The 27,178-nt window shown below is 46.2% G+C and overlaps 3 protein-coding genes across 3 annotated transcripts in view; 2 read left to right on the top strand and 1 right to left on the bottom strand.

The window, feature by feature from the left end:
* The window catches only part of ABCA3 (ATP binding cassette subfamily A member 3), a 66,715-nt gene extending 64,154 nt beyond the window's left edge, over positions 1–2,561 (top strand). The window contains exons 29-31 of the mRNA XM_087973241.1: positions 229–416; positions 1,533–1,606; positions 1,807–2,561. Coding sequence (XP_087829367.1) covers positions 229–416; positions 1,533–1,606; positions 1,807–1,938 — 394 coding nt within the window. The 3' untranslated portion in view covers positions 1,939–2,561. The remainder of the gene's footprint in view (positions 1–228; positions 417–1,532; positions 1,607–1,806) is intronic.
* The window catches only part of VRK3 (VRK serine/threonine kinase 3), a 159,333-nt gene that overhangs the window by 88,322 nt on the left and 43,833 nt on the right, over positions 1–27,178 (top strand). The window lies entirely within an intron of this gene.
* Positions 12,743–26,501, bottom strand: MCRIP2 (MAPK regulated corepressor interacting protein 2). The gene is made up of 5 exons (XM_087973240.1): positions 26,067–26,501; positions 25,611–25,707; positions 15,675–15,802; positions 14,687–14,788; positions 12,743–13,144 (listed from the first exon to the last, which is right to left on the bottom strand). The coding sequence occupies exons 1-5, from the start codon at positions 26,119–26,121 to the stop codon at positions 13,074–13,076; spliced, it is 453 nt and encodes a 150-aa protein (XP_087829366.1). The 5' UTR covers positions 26,122–26,501; the 3' UTR covers positions 12,743–13,073.

The following is a 27,178-nucleotide window of genomic DNA, read 5'->3' as shown; positions in this document are numbered from 1 at the left end:
GGTTTGGGGACTAACGTGTGTTTGTTAGTGTCTCCATAAGTCTTGGTCAGAACATGTAGATGATTAGATAGATAGATAGATAGATAGATAGATAGATAGATAGATAGATAGATAGATAGATAGATAGATAGATAGATGTTACATGTCCCTCATCTCACGATGGAGTGACTCTGGATGGATTACGAGTCTTGCGCTTGCTGTTCTAACATCTACATCCTTCTCCTGCAGCATGGAAGAATGTGAAGCTCTGTGTACCAGGTTGGCCATCATGGTCAACGGGCAGTTCAAGTGCCTGGGCAGCCCTCAGCACCTGAAGAGCAAGTTTGGCAGTGGATATACCCTGCTGGCCAAAACCCACTGTGATGAAGAAGGCCACGTAGAAGACTTCAAGGCCTTCGTGGAGAAGACATTTCCTGGTAAGCCAGCTTTGGGATCAAGCATGTCTTCCAGCTGCTCGTATCTGACCAGCCTTCCACCTACAGGTAGTCCTTATGACCCATGGCTTAGTTGACTATTCAAAGTTATTGATGGAACTTGCGACTTTGTTTTCGAAGTTCCAACTTCATGCCCCCAGATCATGTGATCACATGACCGCATTTTGGGTGGCCGGCAACCAACTTGCATTTATGGTGGTTTATATGTTCAAAACTTGAGCACATTTGACAACATTTTTGCTGAAAACCGACATTTATTTCCAGTTTTTGGTAAAACTGGGCCATAGCAAACAATTGTTCATTTAATGACCATGATGGTGAGTTAAACAAGCCCAGAGCAACAAGATAACATTCAGAAGTGATTCAGGCAGGCAGTTCCCTGATTCCCTGAAGCATGAAGGATTGAGAAGGTCCAACAGAATCAGCCTTGCAAGATTTGGTTATTAGAGCAAATCTGTAGAGAAGAGCAGGCACAGCTGGGGGAGGGGGTGGGGGAGTTAAGTGTGTCATCAGCTTAGAGTCATTACATTGCCAGAAACATCCAAGTTCAACCCCTCTTGATATTTTGTTGACTCTTATCTGGTGCCAATTTAGTATTGAACTTTAGTTGACTAGATTCTTGGATATACATTTGACTTGAGCAATAGATCTTGAACTGCAACTCAACGCATGGTCTTGATACTTTGCACCTTTTTAAAATCTTTCTTGGGAAATTGATTTACTGGTCTAGTCCAGGGGTCTCCAACCTGGGCAACTTTAAGACTTGTGGACTTCAACTCCCAGAATTCCTCATCCAGCAATTCTGGGAGTTGAAGTCCACAAGTCTTAAAGTTGCCAAGGTTGGAGGAGACCCCTGGACTAGTCTACTTAATGGGATTGACTGCATGGGACATTTGCAGTCTATTCTACTTATTGCAGAACATTTCATTGGGGCATTAAAATTCAGAGTGGCACCTGGAAGGCAAGGGTAGGAAACGAGGACAGAGACTTTCAACAAATTATTGACCACAGTTAAGAACGATTGCAGTTTGATTTTGAGGGAATGTGGTTGTCTTGGGAAGCAGAACTTGGCTATATCTTCTTTTTTCCCTTTCCCAGAGAGTGTCCTGAAGCATGAACACCAGGGAATGGTCCATTACCACCTCACCAATAAGAACCTCAGTTGGGCACAGGTAAGGCTGGAGCAATGGCCAATGGGGGTGTACAAAGGCGAACATGGGAGGATCTAGAACAGCTCAACCTGTGAAAGCTAAGATCTTCAGTAGGAACTCCCAACTTCCTTTTCCCACACTGGCCTTGATATCTTCTAAGCCTTGGAAGAGGTATTCTGTTAATTACCCCTTTCTCTCCCTGTGTGTCTTGCATCTCCCAGGTGTTTGGGACACTCGAAAAAGCCAAAGAGAAGTATTGCATAGAAGATTACTCCGTAAGCCAAATCTCCTTGGAGCAAGTCTTTATGAGTTTCACGCGTTTCCAGCACTACACAGAAGATTGCAAGAAATGAGTCTTAAGTCTTCTCCAGCCTCTTTTGGCGGACTGACCTGTTGCCTATAAGATAGTCTATAAAGAGAAGGTAATTTATAGTATCAGCCATGTCTCCAACAACAAGAAGAATGGACATATTCTCATTGGACAATTGGTACACCACTGTACTGACTTTATGAAGTTGAATGCGTGGGTTGTGTGGATGTGTTGTATGTCCATTTGTCTGTGTGAGGCATGAGAAGGAGGAGGAATGCTTAACCAACTTTCAAGGCAGCTGGGATGTCCTACCAACTCTCACTCCATTTTGATGACAATGGGAGGGCATAGCCTACTAACAGTCGTGGAAGCAGCTAACCCTGAATCCTGGGACAGTTCAGTATCTTGGATGCTAGGATGCTCGTTTCTTCTTCCTTTTCCAGCCTCCCAATCTCATCTTCTTGAGAAGTTTCCACTGGACCAGTGTTGGTGTCATTGGCCCGCCTGCATGTCCCCAGTTTTGGAGCATTGACAGCACATATTCACCCATGTGGTTGTGATCCATATCTATAGGTTCAGGCAAAAAACTCTTTGGGATGAACCCACTTGTGGTCCTTTGGATGGTTTGCATCTTTTAGATGATGAAAAAGCAAACAAGTGAAAGAAGCAAGCCATTTTGAGCCCTTCCTTAGATTGTATCCAGGAAATTGACTCTGCTCTTCAAGAACTAGTGAAGCAAGATTTAATGTCTCCACTTTCTTGGTGAGAATAAGACAAGTTTGTTTTGACAGTCTTCAGCATCCATACTGCACACACCAGTATCTAAATCTGCTTTCCAAAGATCTCATGAACATCAGATCACAAGCAGCAATCATGAGCTTTCTCATTGCAAAGCTGCCTTTGATGCCATTTAGAATAACTTTTCCCGGTCTGGGTGCCCTCAGGATGGATGTGGACTTCCAACTTCCAGGAGTCCCCAGCCAGCATGCCACTCCTGAGAACTCTGGAACTTGGTATCTGTACCTCTAGAACTCATTCAGGCCGAGGAAGTTGATTCAGAGAGATCGTCCTTGAAAAACCTAAGAGTTTGATGTTCACATCAGCTCCAAATTGTTGTTAGCTACCACAAGGTACAGGAGTCTTCAGACTTGATAGCTTTAAGACTTGTGGACTTCAATTCCCAGAATTCCTCCTCCAGTCATGTTAGCTCAGGAATTCTGGGAATTGAAGTCCACAAGTCTTAAAGCTGTCAAGTTTGAAGACCCTTGAGGTAGACGATCCATTTTGTGGCTATCTTATTGCCAGCTAACTCTTGTAGACTTGCTGGATTTGGCAATAAAGCCATAGCTCTGTTTCTGGAAACATAGAAAGTCAATGAATTCACCTTCAGTGAACCTTCCCTCCATCCATCTGTCCTTTCCGTATCTGTATTCCTTCCTTCCTTTCTTCTATATCTGTATTACTTCCTCCCTCCCTCTACTTCTAAATGCTTCTGGATGATGCTTCTAGACCATAATAAGTGAGCTTGGAAATGACAGTGGTTGGGTTTTTAAGGCAGGCCAGGTTCTCGGGCATCAGAGAGTTACTCTCTGGACAATCCTTCCCTTCTGAGTAGTTCAGTCAAATGATGGTTGCATCTCAGTTTTCAGTTGTGGTTTCCCTTGCTGCACCGAAAGTGTGAGGCCAGAGTCCACAATCCGTCTGCCAGTTGTGTCTTGCAAAAGAGAGCATTCTCGGGATCTAAAAAAAGACTTCCGTGCATTTCTTCTCTGCATAAAGGACTAGGGTTTTAAACTCATGACAATTTGAATCAATGCAAAAACTCTTTGCTGCTTGAATCAACCAATGACACATGGAATGTATATTATCTGAGCATCTGCACCTCTGTTAGTCAGAGGAGAATTGGAAAATATGTGGCACCAGAAAGGGAAGAACTAAAGAAACGCCCAGGTTTTATTTTGTGCTATTTCTGAATTAATAGTTAACTTTTAGTTTGGGCTTCTGGTGCAGGTGTTATATAGTTTGTCCTTTAGCTGGTCTGTGCCTTTCAGTACTTGCCTCTGTGTGGAGTCTTATCAACGCAAACACACTTCTTTCTGTTAAGAAGAGCAGAACGCTGAACGCCCAGAATCTATTTGACTTTAAAAAATTATCCTCTTTTTTGAAAATTATGTCAACTCTTTTTAACCATAATGTCAGTGTTCCAACCACTCCTTTCCTAGGTGCAGGATGGCTTGTCCTTGACTCAGAAGAAGAATGTTGTTATATCTAAACTTCCACCTCTCTGTAAGATTTCCCCACCTCCCAAATTCCCAGGCTGCAGAATGTGGCAGCGTGGAAGCTTATAAGTAAAATGTGGCTTCCAAAGTTGATACGTGCTGTATTATCTGGACCTGGTTTCTAAACAGACACGCAAAACTACCTATGTTCTCTTCGCAAAGAACTTCCTTACGAGGTCAATTGAATAGCTTTAGATCAGGGGTGTCCAACCTTGGCAACTTTAAGACTTGTGGACTTCAACTCCCAGAATTCCTCAGCCAGCAAAGCTGGCTGAGGAACTCTGGGAGTTGAAGTCCAAAAGTCTTAAAGTTGCCAAGGTTGGACACCCCTGCTTTGGATTTTTTTAAAAATGGCAAACCAACCATTCGAAACCCCACGACGGCTACAAGGAGCAGAGTTTGAAGGAAAGTCCAGAAACCCTTTTTAAAATTACACCAAGGAGCAAATCAGGTGGAGTTAGTCCTGAGTTTAGGACACTCACTCTGTCCCTGGATGCGGTCGTGTTTTCCAACGGGATAGAAGGAAATATGTGCTTCCAATTGTCCTCCTATCCCTGGATACCAGTTGTAAGAAGCGATGATTCGGAATAACAGTTTGTGTTTCCTGTTCAACCTATGGGCCACTGTGAGATTTTTGATCGTTGCACACTGCTGGTACCTCGTGTGCCTCTAGCAAGATTCAGTTGTATGGGTTTATTTATTTCAAACATTTGTATAGCTGCCCATCTTACGATCAGCTCTGGGTGCCCCCCGCCCCAATCAATTGGACTTGGTTACAACTAAGTCAGCAAAGTCTGCTAAACACCAACCAAGGCTATTTCAGCAAGTGGTGTAGACTTCTCCTCCTCCTCCTTTCTCCTTTCTCCTCCTCCTCCCCCCTCCCTCTTCTTCCTCCTCTTTCTCCTCCTTCTCCTCAATTAACCAGTGGAACAGCTTGCCTCCAGAAATCATGGGCACTTCATCGCTGGAGTTTTTTAAGAAGAGACACTAGACGGTCACTTGTCTAAAATAGTATAGGACGGGTTCCCCTGCTTGAGCAGTGGGCTGGACTAGAGGACCTCCAAGGTGCCTTCCAGCTCTATTCTATTCCTTCTCCTTCCTCTTCCTCTTCTTCCCCCTTCCTCCTCCTCTTCCTCCCTCTTCTTCTCCCCCTACTCTTCCTTCTACTCCTTCCTTCCTCCTCTTCCCTTCATATTTCATCCCAATCAAGGATCCTTTCCCATCAATGCAGGGGGTGCGAAGAAGAGAGCAAGGAGGAGAATCAATCCTGTTAGAAGAAGTTGAGATGGACCCCTTCTTTGTGGTCTCTGTGTCGGTAGATTGGGCTGTTTCAAGGGATTGGTAAAGCACCATGACAAGGTTGGAGGTTTTTTGGGTGGGGTGAGGGGGGGGGTTCCTTTTTTCTCAAGCCGTGTGAGAAAGGTATCAGTGGGTGAGGCCCCTTTCTCCCTTGGGAAAGAAAGCCCCTCTTTCTTTGATCCCCAAATCTCCTGCAGTCCAGTTTTCAGGAATGACCCATCTTCAGACCCACCGTGAGTTTGGGCAGCTTCGGTTCCGCCTTGGCTGAGGTCTGCAGCAGATGCACAACAGGAGGCAGTGTTGTGCTGCCCAGCAGAGGCTCAGCCAGAAGATTCCCGTGATCTTGCCCGTCATTGCAAGTGGCGTGGAAATATTCCTCCTCGTAGAAGGGCTCAAAGGAAGAACTCTCGACTTCCTTCCGTGCCCCTTGGGATCTCTGCAGTGGGACCATCACTTCCCCCTCCCCCCAAAGGCATCAGCGGCTTTGAAAAGATGCTTACGGAGGACTGGAGGCTAAAACACACAACAAACCGTTGCAGGAACTGGGCCTGGCTAGTCTAGGGAAGAGAAGGATCAGGGGAGACATCAAATAGAATAGAGCTGGAGGAAGGGACCTTGGAGGTCTTCTAGTCCAGCCCTCTGCTCAGGCAGGAGAACCTATACATCTCAGACAAGTGACCGTCCAGTCTCTTCTGAAAAACCTCCAGTGATGGATATCAGTCTTCCAATATTTGAAGGGCTGCCACAGAGAGGAGGAAGGGGTCAAGCTGTTTTCTAAAGCGCCCAAAGGTTGGACAAGGAATCATGGATGGAAACTGATCAAGGAGAGATTCAGCCTGGAAATAAAGAGGAATTTTCTGACAGTGAGAAAAATCAAGTTGCCTTCAGAAGTTGTGTGAACTTCATCACTGGAGGCTTTCAAGAAGAGATTGGACCGCCATCGGTCAGAAATGGTGTAGAGACTCCTGCTTGGATGAGGGGTTGGACTAGATGATCCCTACCACAATTTAGCCACAATGGACCATTTTCCTTCCCCTCTTGGTGCCTAGCCACTTTTTGTAAGGTTTCCGGTTAACGCTTGTTGCAAAATGTTCTTAAGTTGTCCACACCTGTTTTTTTGGTCATGGCTGATTGGCTAGAGTTGGTATTTTGGCTCACACTACAGTTCCCTTCCTCTTGCACAAGTCCCTGCATTTTTTGCACAGTGTGTGTGTGTGTGTGTGTGTGTGCACGTGCGTGTTGGGCCTGTGCGTGCATGTTCGTGCGAATCCAGTTTGCACTCTGATTTCTCAGGTCTTGTCTTGGCATCCTTCGCAAGACGCTAGACCTCAAGTGATTTTTAGGTGAGAAAAGAGATTGGGGGAGGGGGGTGGAATCCAAGGATTGGAAAGTTATTATTTTTTTGTTTTGTTTTCCTCTCCAGCTCTTGGCTGTGTGAAATACATTGTGGTGGAACTTGCCACGGATTAAGCCACAAAGATGTCCATAAGCTATGATGGTTTCTAATGTGTGTGTCATTATTATTTTTTTAATATGTTCACGTTTTTCTCTTCCGTATTTTGGCTTAAGTTTTAGAATTGGGGTTGGGCACTTTCTGTGTCTGCATGCCAAAAGGGAGTACTCTCTAGAAAAAAAAAATTAAAAGAAAAGGAAGGTAGGTCAAAAGTAGACAAGGGGTGAGCTCATTTCTCAGAGGTGTATGTCTGCTCAATCCGTTGCTCTTCTGTACCAAAATCAGCTGTAGTGGTGACATTTCCCCATCTCAAAACCAAGAAAATAAACTGGATTTTCAGACACAGAGACTCCCGAGTGTTTCTTACGCATGATGCACGTTTACCCTTGCACTACAGAGAGTCCTTGACTTAAAGCAGACCCTCCAGAGTTACCACGGCACTGAAAAATATGACTTACGACCGCTTTTCACACTTGACACCTTTGCAGCATCCGCCATGGTCATGTGACCAAAATTCAGATGCTTGTCAACTGGCATGTATTTATGCCGGTTGCAGAGTCCTGGGGGTCATGTGATCTCCTTTTGCAACCTTCTGACAAGCATAGTCAGAAAGAGCCATGGTGGCACAGTGGATAAGAGGGCAGTACCACAGGCTACTTCTGCTGCCTGCCGGCTGCCTGAAATTTGGCAGTTCGAATCTCACCAGGCTCAAGGTTGACTCGGCCTTCCGTCTTTCCAAGGTGGGTAAAATGAGGAGCCAGATTGTTGGGGGGGCAAATAGGCTGACTCTGTAAACCAGTGGTCCCCAACCACCGGGCCCCGGACCGGTACCGGTCCGTGGATCATTTTCTACCAGGCCACCGGTTTGCTGGGCGCCGCCATCTTGTTTTGACGAGAAAGTGCTTCCGGGTGAGCTTTTCCGGTTGGAAAGTGGCGTTTGGTGCTGTTGGAATCCTCGCGCCTTAGTTTCATCGAAGGCGGGGGGCGGCTTCGAACGAAGAGCTGTCCCGATGGCGGAGGAGATTAAGAAAGCACAAAAAAGCACAAAAAAGGTACAAAGGAGGAGTTGAAGGTGGCGGGGAGAAGCAGGGGACGGCTGGCTGGCCGGTCGGTCAGCTCGCCTTGCCTTGGTCATGTGTGCTGATGCCGGTATCGGGCCGTGGCACAAAAAAGGTTGGGGGCCACTGCTGTAAACCACTTATAGAGGGCTGTGAAGCAGTACACAAGTTTAAGTGCTATTTCCATTGCCCTCCCTCCCTCTCTTAATTCCCTTTCTCATTCTTCTTCCTGGTGGCGCATTGGTTAAAATGCAGTATTGCAGGCTGACTCTGCCCACTACCAGCAGTTCGATTCTCACCAGGCCTCCTGGTCAAAATCTTGAGCCAGTAAGAACCAAACTGTCAAATTGCAGGCCTCCTGATGATTGGCCCAAAGTCACCCCAGCTGGCTTTCATGCCTAAGACAGCACTAGAACTCACCATCTCCTATTTTTTAGTCTGGTGCCCTTTCTACTAGTTCAACCTGGCTCTCTTATTGACCAAACATGCTATTGATATCCTGGTAAAGCAGTGGCCCCCAACCTTTTTTGTACCACGGACCGGTACAAAATGTACAAAATGATCCACGGACCGGTACCAGCATCAGCACGCACGACCAAGGCAAGGCGAGCCGAGCGACCGGCCAGCCAGCCGTCCCCCGCTTCTCCCCATCACCTTCAACTCCTCCTTTGTACCTTCTTGCAGTAACGCCTCCACCGTCATCGGGACAGCTCTTCGTTCGAAGCTGCCCCCCCACTCTTCGACAAAACTAAGGCGCGAGGATTCCTTCAGCACCCAAACGCCGCTTTCCAACCAACGACCGACAAGCTCACCCGGAAGCACTTTCTCAAGCACCGTCGAAACAAGATGGCGGCGCCCAAGCAAAATAGACGGCCCGGTACAAAATGATCCACGGACCGGTACCGGTCCGGGGCCCGGTGATTGGGGACCCCTGCTGGTAAAGGACATCAAGGAAAATCAAACTTCACCATCGTGTAATTTTGAAGATTAGAATTGGGAGCTGTCCAAGTCCTGCTTTTAAGCGACTGGGGTTTCCATTTTAATAGATTAAAACAGCTAATTCCTGGCCAGATTGAACCTTCAGCTTAAACCACGGAGAATTCAAATCACTGAAAAATCTGTTATTTCACATGTTTGTGGAAGTTCATCAGTAGGCTATTGAGTATGTGCAGATGGAGGAAGATAATCAGTGAAACATTTAAACAATATTTTTTTTCTTTAAGATGTTACAAGGCTCTTTATATTTTTCTGAAGCACGAGGATCATCCCTGGAATACATTTGCACCACATGCTTCAATCTGGTTTCTGAGTTATTCCATTTTCAGGGATCCTGCAACATCTTTTAATAAAATGAGGCTTATTAAGCTGCCCAAAAAAACCTCTAATCATGGTTTAGAAATATCCAAGCTTATCAGGTCATGGAAATGCCACTATAAAACGTTCAATTGACCCATTTAAATATGGTATCTAATTCTGACTCAGCCTCAGTGAACTGGAAGGGAAAATTCTACATCCTTTTTCAGAAGTTCCTGCATTTATGTATCGTTCTTTTACCATGTTAGGGAGTTCTGTCCAAGTTTTTTTTTTTTATCTTCCAGAACCTTAAACAAGAGAAGCTCACTATCAATGACCTTTTCTACATTTAAGAAAGTCAATGGAACTTGTTTTTCATTATGTTTCTCCAAAAGTTCCAGAATGTCCAAAGCACACCTAGTAATTCTCCTTTTAACTGATTTTTAGGTGAAAATCCACAATGATTCTCATGAATAAACCCCCTGCAAAATTATTTTCAGCCTGACTTACAAGAGTTTTAGTGACCGCTCAAAGTTACGACGGCGCTGAAAAAAATGTTACAATCATTTTTCACACTTAACGACTGTTAAGATGCGTGACTCATATTTATGATGGTTGTAATATCCCAAGGTCACGTGAGCCCCTTTTGTGACCTTCTGACAAAGTCCTTGGGGAAGCCAGATTCACTTAACAAGCGTGTGACTAATGTAACAACTGCTATGATTCATTTAACGACGGGTTTTAGGCATCGCACCCATAATTCCAACTTGCAAACTGTAACCAATCACTCAGCATGGGTGAATTTGGCACTCGTGAACCAATCCAAGAAACCACGTTCAAGCAAACCATCGTTTACCACCGTAGGCCAAGCCAACCAAACACAAAAATACAGGTACTCTTTGACTTACGGCCACAACTGAGCTCAAAATTTCCTGTCGCTAAGCAGGAGAGTTGACTTTTGCCCCCGTTTGCAATCTTTCTTGCCACAATTGTTAAAAATCTAAATTGTTAAAAATGTCTGCAGTCGTTAAGTTAGTAACCTGGTTGTTAAGTAAATCTGGCTTCCCCATTTTAACTTCAAAAATGGTCATTAAGTGAACTGTTATAAGTCAAGAATTATCTGTACCCACTTATGGACAAACTGGATGCTCAACCCAGTTTTCGTGACCAAACATACAGGTGGAAATTCAACTCCTATTGGGAGGAGAGGACTTGTTTTAAGGCAGGGGTAACACAACAGTTCTAAAGAGCACACAACCAAGAAGGAAGGACTCACACACACAACACACACACACACTCTCCATGCATTTGCTGAAGGCATGTTTGGAACATGGGCTCCAGAAGGATTCAACCCCCACCTAAGGCGGCTTGCTGGCAAGCCAGCATCTGACCTACTTTTCTCATTTAAATTTTGGACACCTCAAGGTTGAACCTGCACCCCATACCTTTGCCCTATAAATGTGTGGACCCAGCCCTCCCCTGGAAACGGGTTTGTTTAATTCCAGGTGAGGATTTTGCAAGGCAAATGACACAATTCTTCCCAACCGTTTTGGCTGGGCCTGTTCTGCTCTGTATTGTAAATGCCAGCCAGGAAGGAAACTTGCCAGCTCTTCCCCCAAGAAGAACAGCAACAAAAAACCTCTTAAATTTTTGCATGCAAGAACTGGTGGAGTTGCTAAGAGCAACTGGAGGATTGGACAAAAGGACACCGACTGTGTTCCCACAACCCCCAAACCGGGGTGAGATTCAACCAGTATAACAACTGGTTCAGTGAGTGTGTGCAGTGTTTGAAAACCACCGATTTTCACCTCTAAAACTTACCTTCTGCTGCACCTCCAGTCAGTAAAACAGCTGATTCGCACACGGCAATCGATTGCTTCGCTTGCATTATGAACAACACGAGGTAGTGAGGGGAGGGGGGAAAGGGCGGAAGGGGGGGGAACTTGCCCCACTTGACCCACTCACCTGGCCTGGCCACCGGGCTGCTTCTTTTCCGCTTCTTCTGCTTTTGGATGCATGCAAGGAAAGCAGCAAAAGTCTTTCTTTCTCTCCCCCAAACTCCATCAGAAATGAGTCTTGGGGACCCTGCAAGGCATCCTGCTCCAAGAGGCTGCGCCATTCTGGCGGAGTTTGGGGGAGAGAAAGACTTCTGCTGCTTCTGCTGTTTTCCTTGCATGAAGCCAAAAGTCTCTCCCTCTCCCACTGAGAACGGAGCTGGAGACAGTAGCCTGCGATCCCAAATAAAGAATGATTGAGGAGAATTTTCCTGCAAGCATTTGGGGGGATTTTCCCAGGGTCTCTGGTCCGCGGGATTTAAAATTATGAGTTTGGTGGTCCCTGAGGTCCAAAAGGTTGGCGACCCCTGGACTACAGCTGGGGTGGGTGGGTGAGGACCAACTAATCACCAGAACTACCGGTTTGCCCGAACCGGTCGTACCGGCTGAATCTCACCCCTGCCCCAAACTCACCAACCCCACTTTTGGGCTAACCCTGAGCTAAACTCAACAACACTGGGTTATATTATTACATTAAGCCGTAAGATTTGCAAAGCCTGTAGCTCGTTCGTGCAAATTTAGGGGTTCTTGTGTTGCCGGATTCAAAGCATGGAAACCCAACTCAGCTACTTCCTTGCAAAAATTCAAAGCACCAGAGACCAAAGACACTTCCAGACCTTACATTGGTCTAAATGTTGACAAGGTATGAACCAGGATACTAGACTAAATCCTAATATGGTTTGCAAAGCCTGTTGTGGCTTGTTCACCCAGGTTTGGGGGGTGGGCCTCCTGTGCTGGGTGACCAAACTCACGGTCCCTCTTTGCCACTGGAATTCAAAGCTCTGGAGAACCGAAGGCACGGTGGCGGAGTAGTTAAAGTGCAGTATCGCAAGCAAACTCTGCCCACATCCCGGAGTTCGATCCTGACCGACTCAAGGTTGGACTCAAGCCTTCCATCCTTTGGAAGTCGGTGAAATGAGAATCCAGATTGTTGGGGGCAATAGGCCGACATTGCAAACTGCCCTGAAAGTGCTGTAAAGCATTAGGAGACAGTATATAAAGCCTAAAGGCTAGAGGTGGCCTAGAGGTGGAGCTTTCGCCTCGCAAATCAGGAGGCTGTGAGTTTGATCCTAGGTAAAGGCAGATATTTCTCTCTCTGGGCAGGATGAGAATATGTCTGCTGAATATAACTCCACATTGGTGACAGGAAGGGCATCCGGCCAGCAAACACTCCGCTCCATTCAATCTCCCAGATTCCACTCATTCAAAGATGATGGTGGTGCAAAGTCTAAACGCTATTGCTACTTCCTGAGCCTACATTCACCTAAACATTGACAAAGCTGGTCTTTGGATGTTTCTCTCTGAATAACTGCAGCCCTGCCTCTCCTTGGCATTTCACTTCCGAGAGAAACGTCCTTGGGGAGGGAGGCCAATCCCCACACCCACCCAAAAACTCTCTTTCCATGCAAGCTGCATTTGTGCCACTGGCAGGACCAGCGGTGTTTATTGTGAACACAGTCTAGGCTCCGGGGCCAAAATGGACTCGGTGCTGGGTGCCAGGCCCAAGGCAGGAGAAGAATGCCCCCTTCATCCACCCCTCCCTGGACACCCCAGCATTCCCACAATGCTGCAGGCTTCTTCCGGGAAGTGGGACACTTCAGCATTTCCAAGGCTATCTGAGCAGCCAACATCTCTCTCCCCCCTTTATTTGTCCAGTCCTGGCTGCACTCCAATGCGTCTGCATTTTCTTAAGAGTGAAATTGAAAATTTCTCTTGTAAAGCGGCCCCTCCCGCCTTTCTCCTTAAGAGCCATTCTTGATTTTGGCCAGGAACTGTTGACCCCACCAGTCTTCGAGGTCAATGGGAACAAAATCTGAAAAAAGGAAAAGAGGAAAGTTGGAATTTGCAAGGCCAGACACCCCCAGACACACACACAAAAAAAGCTGCTTAAATGAGTTATTTCTTTCCACCAAACCTTCAGAGCCATGTTTCTCAACCTGAGCAATTTTAAAATAGGTGGATTTCAGCTCCCAGAATGGAGTTTTTCACTGCTGGCTGGGGAATTCTGGGAGTTGAAGTCCACCCCTTTTAAAGGGGTGAGAAACATGGCTTCAGAAATGTCCATGGAGATTCTCAGTCCTCCAGGTCATGGTTGTCCCAAAGGTGATTTTTTTTCCCCAAGAGGCAATTGGACTTTCTGGTTTTTCTTTGAAGACGTTTCGCTTCTCATCCAAGAAGCTTCTTCAGCTTCTTCAGGTGGTGGGGAATGGAAGGATTTTACCTTAATGACCCTCTAAGATAACCTCGCACGTAAGTGCTACTTGTTTCCAGCTCTACGGGGCGGTACTCATCTCCGTTACAAAGCTGAAGACGACCCAGCGTTGTCCGGAGACGTCTCCGTGGTCATGTGGCCGGCAGGACTAAACGCCGAAGGCACATGGAACGCTGTTCCCTTCCCATCAAAGGGGTCCCTATTTTCCTACTGGCATTTTTATATGCTTTCCCAAACTGCTAGGTTGGCAGAAGCTGGGACAAGGAACGGGAGCTCACCCCGTTATGCAGCGCTAGGGATTTGAACCACCAAACTGCCAACCTTTCTGATCGACAAGCTCAGCGTCTTAGCTAGTGACCCACCGCATCCCTTCATGACCCTCTAAAAGGATGCAAATGACCAGCTGTCTGCAAGGAGTATACATCCTTCCTTTCCCAGTCAGAGCGGAAGAAACTTCTTAGATGAGAAGCAAAATGTCTTCAAAGAAAAATCTGAAAGTCCAGATGCCTTTGGGACATTGCTTCTGAAGTGTTGAATTACAGCACCCACCATGCTTTCTTACTATTATAAGCTGTAAGCCACCTGGAGTCACTTTACATGGGAAATGGGTGGCACAAAATAACCGAATAAACAAATTTAATATATAAAAATTATCTGCTATCTGGAGTGATTGGTTATTGGAGTTCGTGACCACTTAGAAGAACACAGTTCTCTATCCCTTCAAACAAGTCACAATTTTGAGCTGGGCTGCAGTGGTGCAATGGTTAAAGTGCAGTTCTGCAGGCTACTTCTGCTGCCTGCCGGTTGCCTGCAATTTGGCAGTTCAAATCCCACCAGGCACAAGAATCTCACCAGACTCAGCCTTCCATCCTTCCAAGGTGGGTCAAATGAGGACCCAGCTTGTTGGGGGCAAATAGGCTGACTCTGTAAACTGCTTAGAGAGGGACGTAAAGCACTGTGAAGCGGTATATAAGTCTAAGGGCTACTGCTACTGCTATTTCTCCTGTGTTGTAGAGTGCTGCTTCTCAACCTTAGCAACTTTAATATGGGTGGAGTGGAACTCCCAGAATCCCCCAGCCAGCTTGCTTCTACTTGGATTTGGGGAGAAGTAAAGGCCTGGCAAGGAGTCATTTCCCTACTGACCTTTCAGCTCAGGGCTGGGTGTTTTCTCTGTGTATTGTACTGGGCCAGATCCACCATCTCCCTGCTGTCGACTGTCCAACTGCTGTTCCACTTGTTGCCAAGCTAGAAGCAAGAAGAAATGAACATACAGGGAGCCCTCCGCTTAACAACCGTTCATTTAGTGAGCATTCCAAGTTAGAACGGCACTGAAAAAGGTGACTTACGACCATTTTTCACGCTTACAATTGATGCAGTGTCCCACCAAGGTCCCATGATCAAAATTCAGGCATTGGGCAAGAAAGCTCTCAAAATGGGGGCAACTCAACTGTCTTGGCATAGCAACGGGAATGTTGGACTCCATTGCGGTCGTTAAGTCAAGGACCACCCGTCAGATCCCCACGCTCCATAAAAATGGAAGTCCAAAAAGTTTGATTTGGCCGCCCTGCAGTTGTCTAAGTTTCATTTGTGTCTTTTGACAAAGAACAGCAAACAAGACACGGGGGCTCCATTGGTGCTTCAACTTCCTCCTAGAGCAAGGGTCTCCAAACTTCACAGCTTTAAGACTTGTGGACTTCAACTCCCAGAATTCCTGAGCTAACATGACTGGAGGAGGAATTCTGGGAGTTGAAGTCCACAAGTCTTAAAGCTGTGAAGTTTGAAGACCTCTGTCCTAGAACAAGGGTTAGAAACCGTAAACACTCAAAGAGCCACAAAGGTCCGACCGCAAGTCCGGTTCCCCCACCTTAGTCTCTCCTCCTAGCACAGCGTCCTTTTTCCTTTTACCGACCGGTGACAGGGAGCCGCAGCAAAGGGATGAAAGAGCCACATGCGGCTCCAGAGCTGCGGGTTGCCGACCTCTGTCCTAGAGCAGCGTTTTTCAAACTTCAACTTCCAGAATCCTTCAGCCTGCGTGCTGGGAGTTGGGGGATTCTGGGAGTTGAAGTCCACACTTCTTCCACTGGCCACGCTTGAAGTCTTCTATCCCAGAGCCAGCCAGGAGCCAGCTTACCTTCGTACACAAACCGGACATTTTCTTCGTGAGCTACGGTGTAGTTTTCTTCTGTGGTTGTGGGGGGCGAGATCATCAACGGGGGTCTTTTTCCATTGACCCTGTTGAACACAAGCTTGGGAAGGGGGCTGCAAAGAGAAAACAGAAGAGGATTTTATTGGTGCTTCCTTAGGAATACAGGTACAGCCTGTGAGTTAACGGCTGTTCAGAGTTTGCAAAATTCAACTTGATCATATATGAAGATATATACGATATAATACACCAGTTTCTGATCTTTTTTGTTGCTTTCTGGCAAAAAGCAATTGCCCATTTGGGGGAATTGGTTTGAACTTAACAATTCGTGCTTTTCTTAACCACTGCATGGTTTGGATGGCGTGATTCACTCAATAATCTCCGTAAAAATGGTTTTAAAGTTGGGTTTGGACATGGGGGTGCCTTGACTTAGGACCAACATGACTTAGGACTGAAATTACAGCCTCAATTGCAGTCATAAGTCAGGGACCAGAAGCTAACCAAGAAAACTGAGTTGGATTGTTTGGTTCAGTGAATATAAAACTTTTCCAGGGTTTTTTTCCCAGGAGATTTTATCAAATCCCTGTCAGTCCTGGTCTGCATTCAACTTCTAGTAATTACAGGATGTCCTCAATATATGACCACGATTTGCCCAGGGTTACTGTTGCTAAACAAGACAGTCATTAAGTGAGTTTTGTCCCATGTTATGACCCTTTTTTGCCACAATTTAGCAATTGCGGTTGCTAAATGTGGACTATCTCCAATTCTTTCATGAGCCAATGCTTTCTGTATTGCTGGCAAGATCATGGATAGGTTCATATACAGATCGTCCTTGACTTACGACAGTTCATTTAGTGACCAAAGTTGCAACGGCGCTGAACAAAGCGACTTACGACCATTTTTCACACTTACAACCATTGCAACAGCCTATGGCCCGGTGGGGGGGGGGCGGGAGTCATTTGCGAAATTGGTTCTCACAAAGTCAGTGGAGCAGCTGGGTTCACTTAACAACCTATGTTACTAACTGGACAACTGCAGCAATTCATTTAACAACCATGGTGAGAAAGTTCGTAAAACAGGGCAAAACTCACTTAACAAAATGTCTGGCTTAGCAGGGCACATGGATATTTTAGAAGATGTTATGTCAGGGACGCTTTATTAACAGTATAGGGAAAAGTAAGGGAATATCATTATATGAAAAATACCAGTCTGGTTATCAACAATAGAAGCATTTGCATATCAAAATGTTTTTAAAATGGAAAATATTATTAGATATGAGGAAATTTTAAATGAACAGGGTGGACTCCAAACAACAAAGCAAGAACTAGAGGAACAGTATAGATTGGTATGCATATTTGCAAATACATTCAAGGTATGAAAAGGACACCAAGACTGCTGGGTTTGATAAGGAAATGATTGAATTAAATAAAATCTTAACAGGCACCGAAGAGAAGATGGTTAAAGCATTATAGGGTTATTTGCTAGGTGTGAAATTAGAAGAAGAACAAGTTAAAGAAACAATGATTGCTTGTGGTCGTAAGTAGAAGACCACCTGTATGAAGAAACAAGAAGAAATAGAACAACCTGTTCTACCTATTGGCTGCGTATTTGATGTAACCGTGCCCGTATTGCGCAACAATTCAGTCCAAACAATTGTGAAGAAAATATATATATACATATTTATTTACATGGTTCACCATCCACCATCCAAGCTAATCCTTGCGCTGGCTGGTCCCAGGGATTTAACAGTCCATTTTTAATCTTTCCTAATCCTGAGTCAGATTAGTGAAAGAGCCACAATCTTTGGCACAGGACGGTGGGAAGATTTGCATACCTCTTCAAAGGAGACGGATCGGAGCCCTCATAAAAGGGGAGTCCCTGGGTTTAAGAATCAAAAAGAATCACCCAGCAGATCGAAGGCGCCTCGCCTCCCACTCGCTCAACCAGAACCATTTTGGAATTGGAATGGAATTTGCAGGAAATCAATTTGGAATTGGAGCTGGCAGAGTCAGACCCAATCGGGATTGGAATTCCTAAATGAAACTCTTGTGTGTGAATCCAGACTGGGAGCGCTTGTGAGAAAAAAATGCAGAGAAGAGCAACCGAGATGATTAGGAGACTGGAGACTAAAACATGTGAAGAACGGTTGCAGGAACTGGGCCTGGCTAGTCTAGGGAAGAGAAGGACCAGGGGAGACAGGATAGCAGTCTTCCAATATCTGAGGGGCTGCCACAGAGAGGAGGAAGGGGTCAAGCTATTTTCCAAAGCACCTGAAGGCCAGACAAGGAATAATGGATGGAAACTGAACAAGAAGAGGTTCAACCTGGAAATAAGGAGAAACTTTCTGACAGTGAGGACAATCAACCCATGGAACAGAAGTTGCCCTTGGAAGTTGTGGGAGCGCCATCACTGGCTTGGACTCCCACCTTTCAGAAATGGTGTAGGGTCTTCTGCTTGGGCAGGGGGTTGGACTAGATGATCTACAAGGTCCCTTTCAACTCTGATTAACTGTTATCTGTGTCAACCTTGGAAGCCATATTTTACTTGGAAGCTTCGAGGCTGCCACATTCAGTGCCTGGGAATTTGGGAGGGGGAGATTTCATAGAGAGGTAGAAGATTAGACACAACGTTCTTTCTCAGAAAGTCAAGGACATGTTGTCCTGCACCTGGAGGGGAGTGACTGGACGGATGTCTCCAGTTGGGGCAAAGATTTGATTGGGCCATGTGATGGACTGATGGGTGCCGGGGGATGGATCTTTGATTTCTCTTTTGGGAAGGGAAGACCTGGAACTCTCAGATTAGGGTTTTCCCAGATGTGCCAATATGACAACTCTAATTAAATGGACCTTTAAGAAAATGCTTGTCTCTGAGTTTATTGGGGTGGAGGTTGTTAGTTGGAATGCTGACAGTAAGCTTGCCTGCATTGGTGCAAAGGAGAATTTTTACGAGGAAGCATAAGATTTCAGCCTACACTGGCATTTCTCAAACTTGAGCTCTTTTAAGTTTGAACCGTCATTAAACGAACAGCTGTAAGTTGAGAACTATCTGTATTCCTTGAATGAAGAGACAATGAAGACTAATTCTACTCCTCTTATTACCACTAATATTTGTCCTTTTGTTTGAGAATATGCAAGTCACTATTCTGGGATGCGATTCTGGACTGTGTCCCAGTGTCTAAGTTCTCTGGGGCAGGAGTCCAATGGCACATGACCCAGATTCTTCCACCTGATCGTACTTCCACAACATCAAGCAAGTCACATGTTGTTTACTCTTCCTTCCCAACCCTCCTCCTCCTTCTGTGTCCCATCCAGCCCTCTCCCAAATTCTCGTTGCAATTGGACACACATTTTTTCCAAGGTCAGTGGAACAAATGGTCATTGTAAAAAAAATGGTCAACACCAAAGCTTGAAAGAGACACCACAGTGAGAAATGCACAAGGTCTGATCGAAGGTGACCAAGTTACGCACCTATGCTGACGTGCGTCTGACCTCACTCTGGTGCCTTCCCTGGGCCAAATTATATATTTTATTAAATAAACTTTGAGATAAAAGTCTTTCTTCGGGGAAAGAAAAACCTTCAGAGAATGAATTGCACTGTTTTCTATCCCCTTTCCATGCCTAAACATTGCAATGTCCAGATTTTGTTTTCCTTCACTCCATGAGGTCTAGAATCTTGTGCAAAAACAGAAAGAGGAAACTTTGCAAGCTGCCACTTGAACTACGTATATAATACAATGGTACCATAGTCTTAACTTTGTATTAAACTGTGATTGCTTAAACCATACCACATTTGCAGAGTGTACCCAAAAGCACAAAGACCAGTGGTGGGACTCAATTTTTTTTACTACCGGTTCTGTGGACGTGGCTTGGTTAGCGTGGCAGGGGAAGGATACTGTAAAATCTCCAGTCAGAGGTGGAATTTGCTGGTTCTCCAAACTACTCAAAATTTCCACTACCGGTTCTCCAGAACTGGTCAGAACCTGCTGAATGCCACCTCTGATGAAGACATATCCTGGATTAGTAGCTCACAGTGGCTAGGCTTATACGACAGAAATTAGACAATCATATCTTAGTTTAGTTGCACCAATTCAGCCCACAGGATTCCTATATAGTCCAGCATATTCTTACCAATGTAGACACCTAAAGAAAACTATGGTTCCCTTAACCATGATCGACTCTTATCGTTCAAATGCAGCCGAATGAATTTATTGCATGATCTTCCACCATAAAGTTGCTGTTTGCGGCAAAATGTAATTTCTCTCTAGTTTTAGCATGTAATTCATGTTTTCAAATTATTTTCTGGCTTTAGGCTTTAAGAGGTAGGGGGGCGCATTGGGTTAGTTCATGCTTTCGCAAACTCTTCCTAGCCAGAAAATGAGTTAATTTTGTTACATCATTGTTGTGCAAACGCTGCTATTAAGTAAAGAGAGATTTATGAAGCAGTTGTTGGACTCTTGCTACATAAGTAAACACAGCAGGGCAATAAATTATGTAGACCAAAAGGAAGATAACTTTGTCAATGGAACGTTGAGTATCTCCCAAGTAGATGGATATAATGTCAGGGTCTTGCGTAAAAGTCTTTTATTTTAGCAAAACTGTCGCATCACTCAACAACACATTTCATTTTCAAGCAGTTCAGCTATTCAGCAGTTCTACTAGTCCTGTCTTTGGCATGAAACCAGCTAAGGTGACCTTGAGCCAGCCGCTTTCTCTCAGCTCTAGAAAGGAGGCAATGGCAAATCGCTTCTGAAAAATGCAGGGACTTGTCTAGGCAATGCCAGAGAATCGAACACAATGGAATGGAAGAAGGGGGGAAAAATACTTACAATGGCTGGGTTTGCCATTGGTAAACTGGTATCCAACTAGCTAGAAACTAAACAAACACTGATTGGATTTCAAGATATGTGTAACACAAAGTAATAATTTGCTTTGCGACATAATTTTTTTCCCCTAAAGGCTGGGAAATATTGTCTGTTCTTTCAAGGGCCCTTTGAGGCATGGAGAAAGGATTTTTTAATCCAATTCAACTACTTATGACCACCATCGAGCCCAAAATTTAGCTTGCTAAGTGAGGCATTTGTTGCATGAGTTTTTGCCCTGTTTTACGACTTTCCTTGCCACATTTGTTAAGTGAATCACTGCAGTTGTTAAGTCAGTCACACGGTTGTGAAGTGAATCTGGTTCCTCCCCCCCTTGGACTTTGTGGCTTAGAAGTTTGCCTTCCGTGGAGGACCTGCATACTGCAGGAGTCAAAAAGAGGCTGGGAAAATATTTACAGACGCCTCACATTCCGGACATAAACTGTTTCAACTCCTTCCCTCAAAGCGACGCTATAGAGCCCTGCACACCAGAACAACTAGACACAAGGACAGTTTTTCCCCGAACGCCATCACTCTGCTAAACAAACAATTCCCTCAACATTGTCCAACTATTTACAAAGTCTGCATTACTATTAATCTTCTCATCACTCCTTATCACCCATTCCCTTCCACGTGTGACTGTAGGACTGTAACTTTGTCGCTTGTATCCTTACGATTTATATTGACTGTTTCCTAGTATGATTTGATTGCTTATTGTACCTTATGACTATCATTAAGTGATGTACCTGATGATTCTTGACTCTTGACGAATGTATATTTTCTTTTATGTACATTGAGAGCATTTGCACCGAAGACAAATTCCTTGTGTGCCCAATTACACTTGGTCAATAAAGAATTCTATTCTATTCTATTCTATTCTATTCTATTCTATTCTATTCTATTCTATTCTATTCTATTCACTGTTTCCTAGTATGATTTGATTTCTTATTGTACTCTTTGACTATTATTAAGCATTGTACCTTATGATTCTCGACTCTTGACAAATGTACCTTTTCTTTTATGTACACCGAGAGCTTATGCACCAAAGACAAACTCCTTGTGTGTCCAATCCCCCTTGGCCAATGAAGAATTCTATTCTATTCTTCATTCCTATATCTATATCTATTCCATTCCATTCCATATCCCATATCCTATTCTATTCTGTTCTATTCTATTCCATATTCTATTCTATTCTAATTACTCCAGGACATAAATGTGAGTCAACTGTGAAGCATCCAAATGTAAATCAAGTGACCATGGGGATGTTGCAATGGTCATGTGTGAAAAATGGACACAAGTCACTTTCAGTGCCATTGTAACTTCAAATGGTCACTAAACAAACTGCCGTAAGTTGAGAAGTACCTGTGCAGTATTACAATTGTGTAATCAAACTTAAAGACTCATGCTGTTGTGCAATGAAAACGGCGGTATCAGGTGAACTCAAGGGCGGATCCATTTCTCACCACAAACAAAGCCTACACCTGTGGGATTAGTTTTTCAGCCATGAAATAGTTTTAATACTCAATATGCTATAATTTACCCCAGATTACCCAAGATGTTGTGTTCATCGAACTTACAGTCCCCAATTAAATGAACAATTAATATTATGTCACGATGATGAACTACTTCAGGGGTTTTCAAACATTTTTCAGGCTGCAGAACCTGTTTAAAATGGAAATAAACAAGCAGAAGTTTCCTAGATTAAGAGGTGAAGCTTGAATCTTGCACAGATAATCCTCAATTCACAATCCTTCGTATAGCAACGGTTCAAAGTTACAATGGCACGGGGAGAAAGAGTGACTTGCAACTAGTCGTTGCACCTATGACTGTCGTAGCATCCTCACCGTTACGTGATTCAAAATCTGGGGGTTTGGCAATTGTTATATTATTCACAATGGCTGCAGCATCCCAGAGCCACTTGTGACCTTCTCAGCTGGCTTCCCACAATCAAATGGCAGGGGAAACTGGATTTGCTTTGCAACTGCGTGATTCACTTAACAACTGGAGAGGTTTGGTTAACAACTGTGGCAAAAAAAATAAAAAGTTGCACAATCCAGCATTAACTCACTGAACAATTAGCCTTGCTGGACAATGGAAATTCTGGTTCCAAATTGTCATAATTCGAGAAACATTTGTACAAAATATTTGAGTGAATATTTTTGTTTCACCCTTAGTTCTTCCGAGCCCACCAGTTCCAACACTATTTCCAAAACTCTGCCCTTATTCAGACAGAGACTTCAGAGGATAATTAGGACTGCAGAAAAAAACAATTACTACCAACCTGCCTTCCATTGAGGACCTGTATACTGCACGAGTCAAAAAGAGGGCTGTGAAAATATTTACAGACCCCCTCACATCCTGGACATAAACTGTTTCAACTCTTTCCCTCAAAACGACGCTATGGAGCACTGCTAGACACAAGAACAGTTTTTTCCTGAAAGCCATCACTCTGCTAAACAAATAATTTCCTCAACACTGTCCATCTATTTACTAAGTCTGCATTACTATTACTATTAATCTTCTCATCACTCCTTATCACCCATCCCCTCCCACTTGTATGATTGTAACTTTGTCACTTGCATCCTTATTTTTATTGACTGTTTCCAAGTATGATTTGATTGCTTATTGTACCCTATGACTATCATTAAGTGTTGTACCTGATGATTCTTGACTCCTGATGAATGTATGTTTCCTTTTGATGTACACTGAGAGCATTTGCACCAAGACAAATTCCTCGTGTGTCCAATCACACATGGCCAATAAAGAATTCTATTCTATTCTATTCTATTCTGCTTAACACGATGAAGAGTAAAGATTGCATTTCCACTATAAAAGGTAAAAGCACATCCGTGCTAGCTGTTCTCGGCTCTAGAGGACGGTGCTCATCTCTATTACAAAGCCTAAGAGCCAGCGCTGTCTGAGGACGTGTCTGTGGTCATGTGGCCAGCAGGATTAAACGCCTTTGAAGGCGCACGGAGAGCTGTCCCCTTCCCACCAAAGTGGTCCTTATTTTTCTACTTGCATTTTTATATGCTTTCGAACTGCTCGGTTGGCAGAAGCTGGGACACGGTGCTATCCGTTACACGGTGCTAGGGATTCAAACCACCGAACTGCCGACCTTCCTGATCGACAAGCTCAGCATCTTAGCCAGTGAGCCATCATGTCCCATTTCCACTATAGGCTGGATTATAAACCACAGGCTGTCCTTGATTTACAACGGTTCATTTAGTGGCCATTTAAAGTTACAACAGCATTGAAAAAAACAATATCAATATTTTCACAGTTACGACCTTAGCAGCATCCAAATTCAGAGGCTTGCTTGGCCACTGGTTCATATTTACGACAGTTGCTGTGTCCGGAACTTGGGGACCATCTGAGTAGCAAATTCAATGGGGAAATCAGATTCCGTCAACAACAACCGGGTTACTAACGTGCCAGCTTGAGTGACTCACTTAACAGGTGTGGCAAGAAAGGTTGTAAAATGGGGCAGAACTCATTTAACAAATGTCTCGCTTTAACCATAGCATTTTGGGGCTCCCTTGTGGTCGTTAAGCCGAGGACTGCCTGGATTCAGCTCCAGTTTAGTGCATTGCTGCTAATCCAAGCAGACAACATGCAAACCCCAAAGCAGGTACATGTTTGAACAAAAGACCTCTTGCAATCAGCCATCCAACTAGAATTGTCCAGTCTTGCTTATTTATTAGAACTTGTCAAAGAAAAAAACAGAAGAGGAATAAAAGAATAAAAATACAATGGGACAATAGGCACGTTAGTAGTGCACTTAGGCACTATGCCCCCTCTACTAACCATTTAAGTATGACATAAGGTCCACGGAAGCCAATTTGCAACTGAAACTGTGAACATTTGTAGGTGAGACAACTGATTCAGGGAGAGCATTCGCCAGCCAGCATCTTAAAAGCTGCCAAGGTTGAAAAACACGAGCCTAGAATTCAGGGGTCTCCAAACTTGACAGCTTTAAGATTTTGTGGACTTCAACTCCCAGAATTCCTCCTCCAGTCATGTTAGCTCAGGAATTCTGGGAGTTGAAGTCCACGAGTCTTAAAACTTGCCAAGTTTGAAGATCCCTGGTCTAGATGCTGGCTGAGGAATTCTGGGAATTGAAGTCTACCTATCTTAACCATTAACTTTCAGAACATCCCTTTTTGTCCACCAGGGAAGGTTTCCAAGCCAAGGACCCAGAAGAGCAAAGGCTCTGTGTGTGTGTCTGTGTGTGTGTGTGTGTGTGTTTGTGCCTGTGTGTCAGTGTCTGTCTGGGCACCCAGAGGAATGCAAACGAGCCCCAACCGCCCAGTACTCAGCACCTCCTCCCCACCCAAGGAAGGGGGGCGGCATTCCACAGGTTTAGCAAGCCTCCTTCATACTCCTGTACTCCCCCCACACACACACACAACCCCCCTTCTCCTCTGCCTTTGGCCCTTCTCTAGTCTAGGGTAAAGGCTCCCTCCTGCCTCCCTCCCATCTCGTGACGTCCTTTGACGTCACCTGCCTACTCCCCCTTCCCCCTCCTCCAAAGGAGATTCCCCTCCCTCCAGGCGCGCACGTGCCGGGGTTGTCCTGCAAGCCACGTGGCTCGGCGGGGGCGACCGCGGCCGGGCGGAGGGGGTTTGGGAGCGCCCACCCACCCCCTCTCCTTCCCCCACCCCACCCCACCCCCACCCAGCCCCCTCCTCCCTCCCCCGCCCCTTGGGAGCCATGTGGCCACAAGGACAGCAGCAGGCAGGCAGAGCCTTCCGACCAAGGTCACCTCCACTTCCCTTCCGGGGAGGCTGCCTGCCAGCCGGTCCGGCCGAGAGACACCCCCACCCCACCCCACCCTCCCCGCCCGGGCCAACCAGTCCCGGACCCCCTGTGCTCGACCCATCGCCCCCTCCCGATCCCGGGCCAGGTGGAGCCATCCCCGGAGCAAGCCGACGCGCAAGGTCACCGAGGCACCGGGGACGTCCTCTCTCGCTTTGCCTTCGCCGGCCATGGCCGAGCCTGGGACGGGACCCCCGCCCCAGCCACTCACCCGCACGGCCCCCTCTCCTCCTCCTCCTCCTCCTCACCTTGCAAGGGGCCACGAGCTCAGCTCCGGCTGCTGTTGCTGCTGCTGCCGCCGGCATTTCAGGTCGACCAGTTTGCTCTCCACCTGCTGCGTGGGACCTGCGGGGCCAGAGAGAGAGAGAGAGAGAGAGGCACGATCCGTATCACCTGAGGCCTGCGGAACGGTCCGAGACTTGACAGCCCGCCCGTCCGTCCTTCCTTCCTTCCTTCCTTGGGGGAGAGGAGTTGGAAGGTGGGCTGCTGCAGTTCAGAAGGAGAGGCGGTGGGCGCCTTTTGCAGAAGGAGCCGAAGAGAAAGAGCTGGGAGGTTTCCCCAAGGGAGGAGATCGCGACTTCCCCGGGCTGGCCGGGGAAGATGGGCATGGTCGTCCAGCGCAGCGCAGCGCAGCTCAGCTGCAGAAGGAGGACCGGGGTGAAGCCCACGTTCCCTCCTCCTCCTCCTCCTCCTCTACGCCTTACCTGTCCTCCTCTGCGTGGCTAGCTTGCTCGGGCCCTTGGTGATGGTGTACATCATCGGCGTCCCCTCCCCGGAGCAGGCTGGCCAGGCGTCGGACGCGCGCACTCAAGCCTTCCCGATCCTAAGGAAGGGCATCCAGCTGGCTGCGGGGCATTTCCCGGGAGCCGGGTTCGAAAGAGGCTCCTCCCGTTGGGTGGAGGGGGGAGGAGGTGGAGGAGGAGGGCCGCCCCGCCTCTCGGCCAGAGTCCCCGACCGCTTTGCAGCAAGGGACCCAAAGGCGACGACCACAGCCAGAGGACTCTTCCCCCCGCGCCGGCCTGGAACTTTTAACTTGGGCCGGCCAAGGCGCGAGTCCCCTTTAAGGCCGCCCAGCCCAGGGCCGGCCAGCCCGACCTGCCTCCAGCACGCCCCCTCCCTCCCTCCCTCCTCGTGGCTGCGCTTTAAAGGCGCCGCGCGCTTTTTTGGCCGGGACTCCGGGCTTGGGTTGCGCAAGGGAGGCGCCGACTGGGAGCCTTGCCTGGATCGGAGTCCCGTGACGCGCTCCCACGTGTGCCGGGCGATGGCGAGATGAAGAGGTGCCGGGGGCGGCCGCCGGTTGCGAGTTCCCCTGGGTGTCACCTTGCAAAGAGGAAAGCGCGCCCAGGTTGGGGCTTATAACAGAATCACACCGTTGAAAGGGACCTTGGAGGTCTTCTAGCCGAACCTCTTGCTCCAGCAGCAGAACATCCTATACCATTTCCAGATAAGTGGCTGTCCAAGTCTCTTAAAAAAAAAAAAACCTCCAGTGACGGAGCACCCGCAACTTCTGGAAGGCGACCCATTCCACTGATCAATCAATCAATCAGAATAGAGCTGGAAGGGACCTCAGAGGTCATCTAGTCCAGCCCCCTGCTCAAGCAGGAGGCCCTACCATTTCAGGCAGGCACACCCACAACTTCTGGAGGCCAGCTGTTCCACTTGTTATTTTTGTCCTCACTGTTACGAAGTTCCTCCTTCATTCCAAGGGTCATGGGACACGAACACTGAAAGATTTCTGGAATGTTCTTAAAGCAAAGCCAATTCGCCTTAACTTAAAACCGTATGACTTTTTCAATCGCCATAGCAATTGACGTGT

Source organism: Notechis scutatus, chromosome 12 (assembly GCF_049901735.1).
Source record: "Notechis scutatus isolate UNSWTSFEM ecotype Mainland chromosome 12, rNotScu1.2, whole genome shotgun sequence".
In the NCBI taxonomy this organism is placed as follows: domain Eukaryota; kingdom Metazoa; phylum Chordata; class Lepidosauria; order Squamata; family Elapidae; genus Notechis; species Notechis scutatus.
Note: the sequence above shows the minus strand (reverse complement) of the source record. Positions and strands in the feature narration are given on the sequence as shown.

Coding starts and splice junctions, on each gene's coding strand:
- MCRIP2 (XM_087973240.1), bottom strand. CDS start 26,121: ATGATGTACACCATCACCAAGGGCCCGAGCAAGCTAGCCACGCAGAGG. Junction 14,789..15,674: donor TGTCCGGTTTGTGTACGAAG/GTAAGCTGGCTC, acceptor TCTTGCTTCTAG/CTTGGCAACAAGTGGAACAG. Junction 13,145..14,686: donor ACCCAGCCCTGAGCTGAAAG/GTCAGTAGGGAA, acceptor TCCTTTTTTCAG/ATTTTGTTCCCATTGACCTC.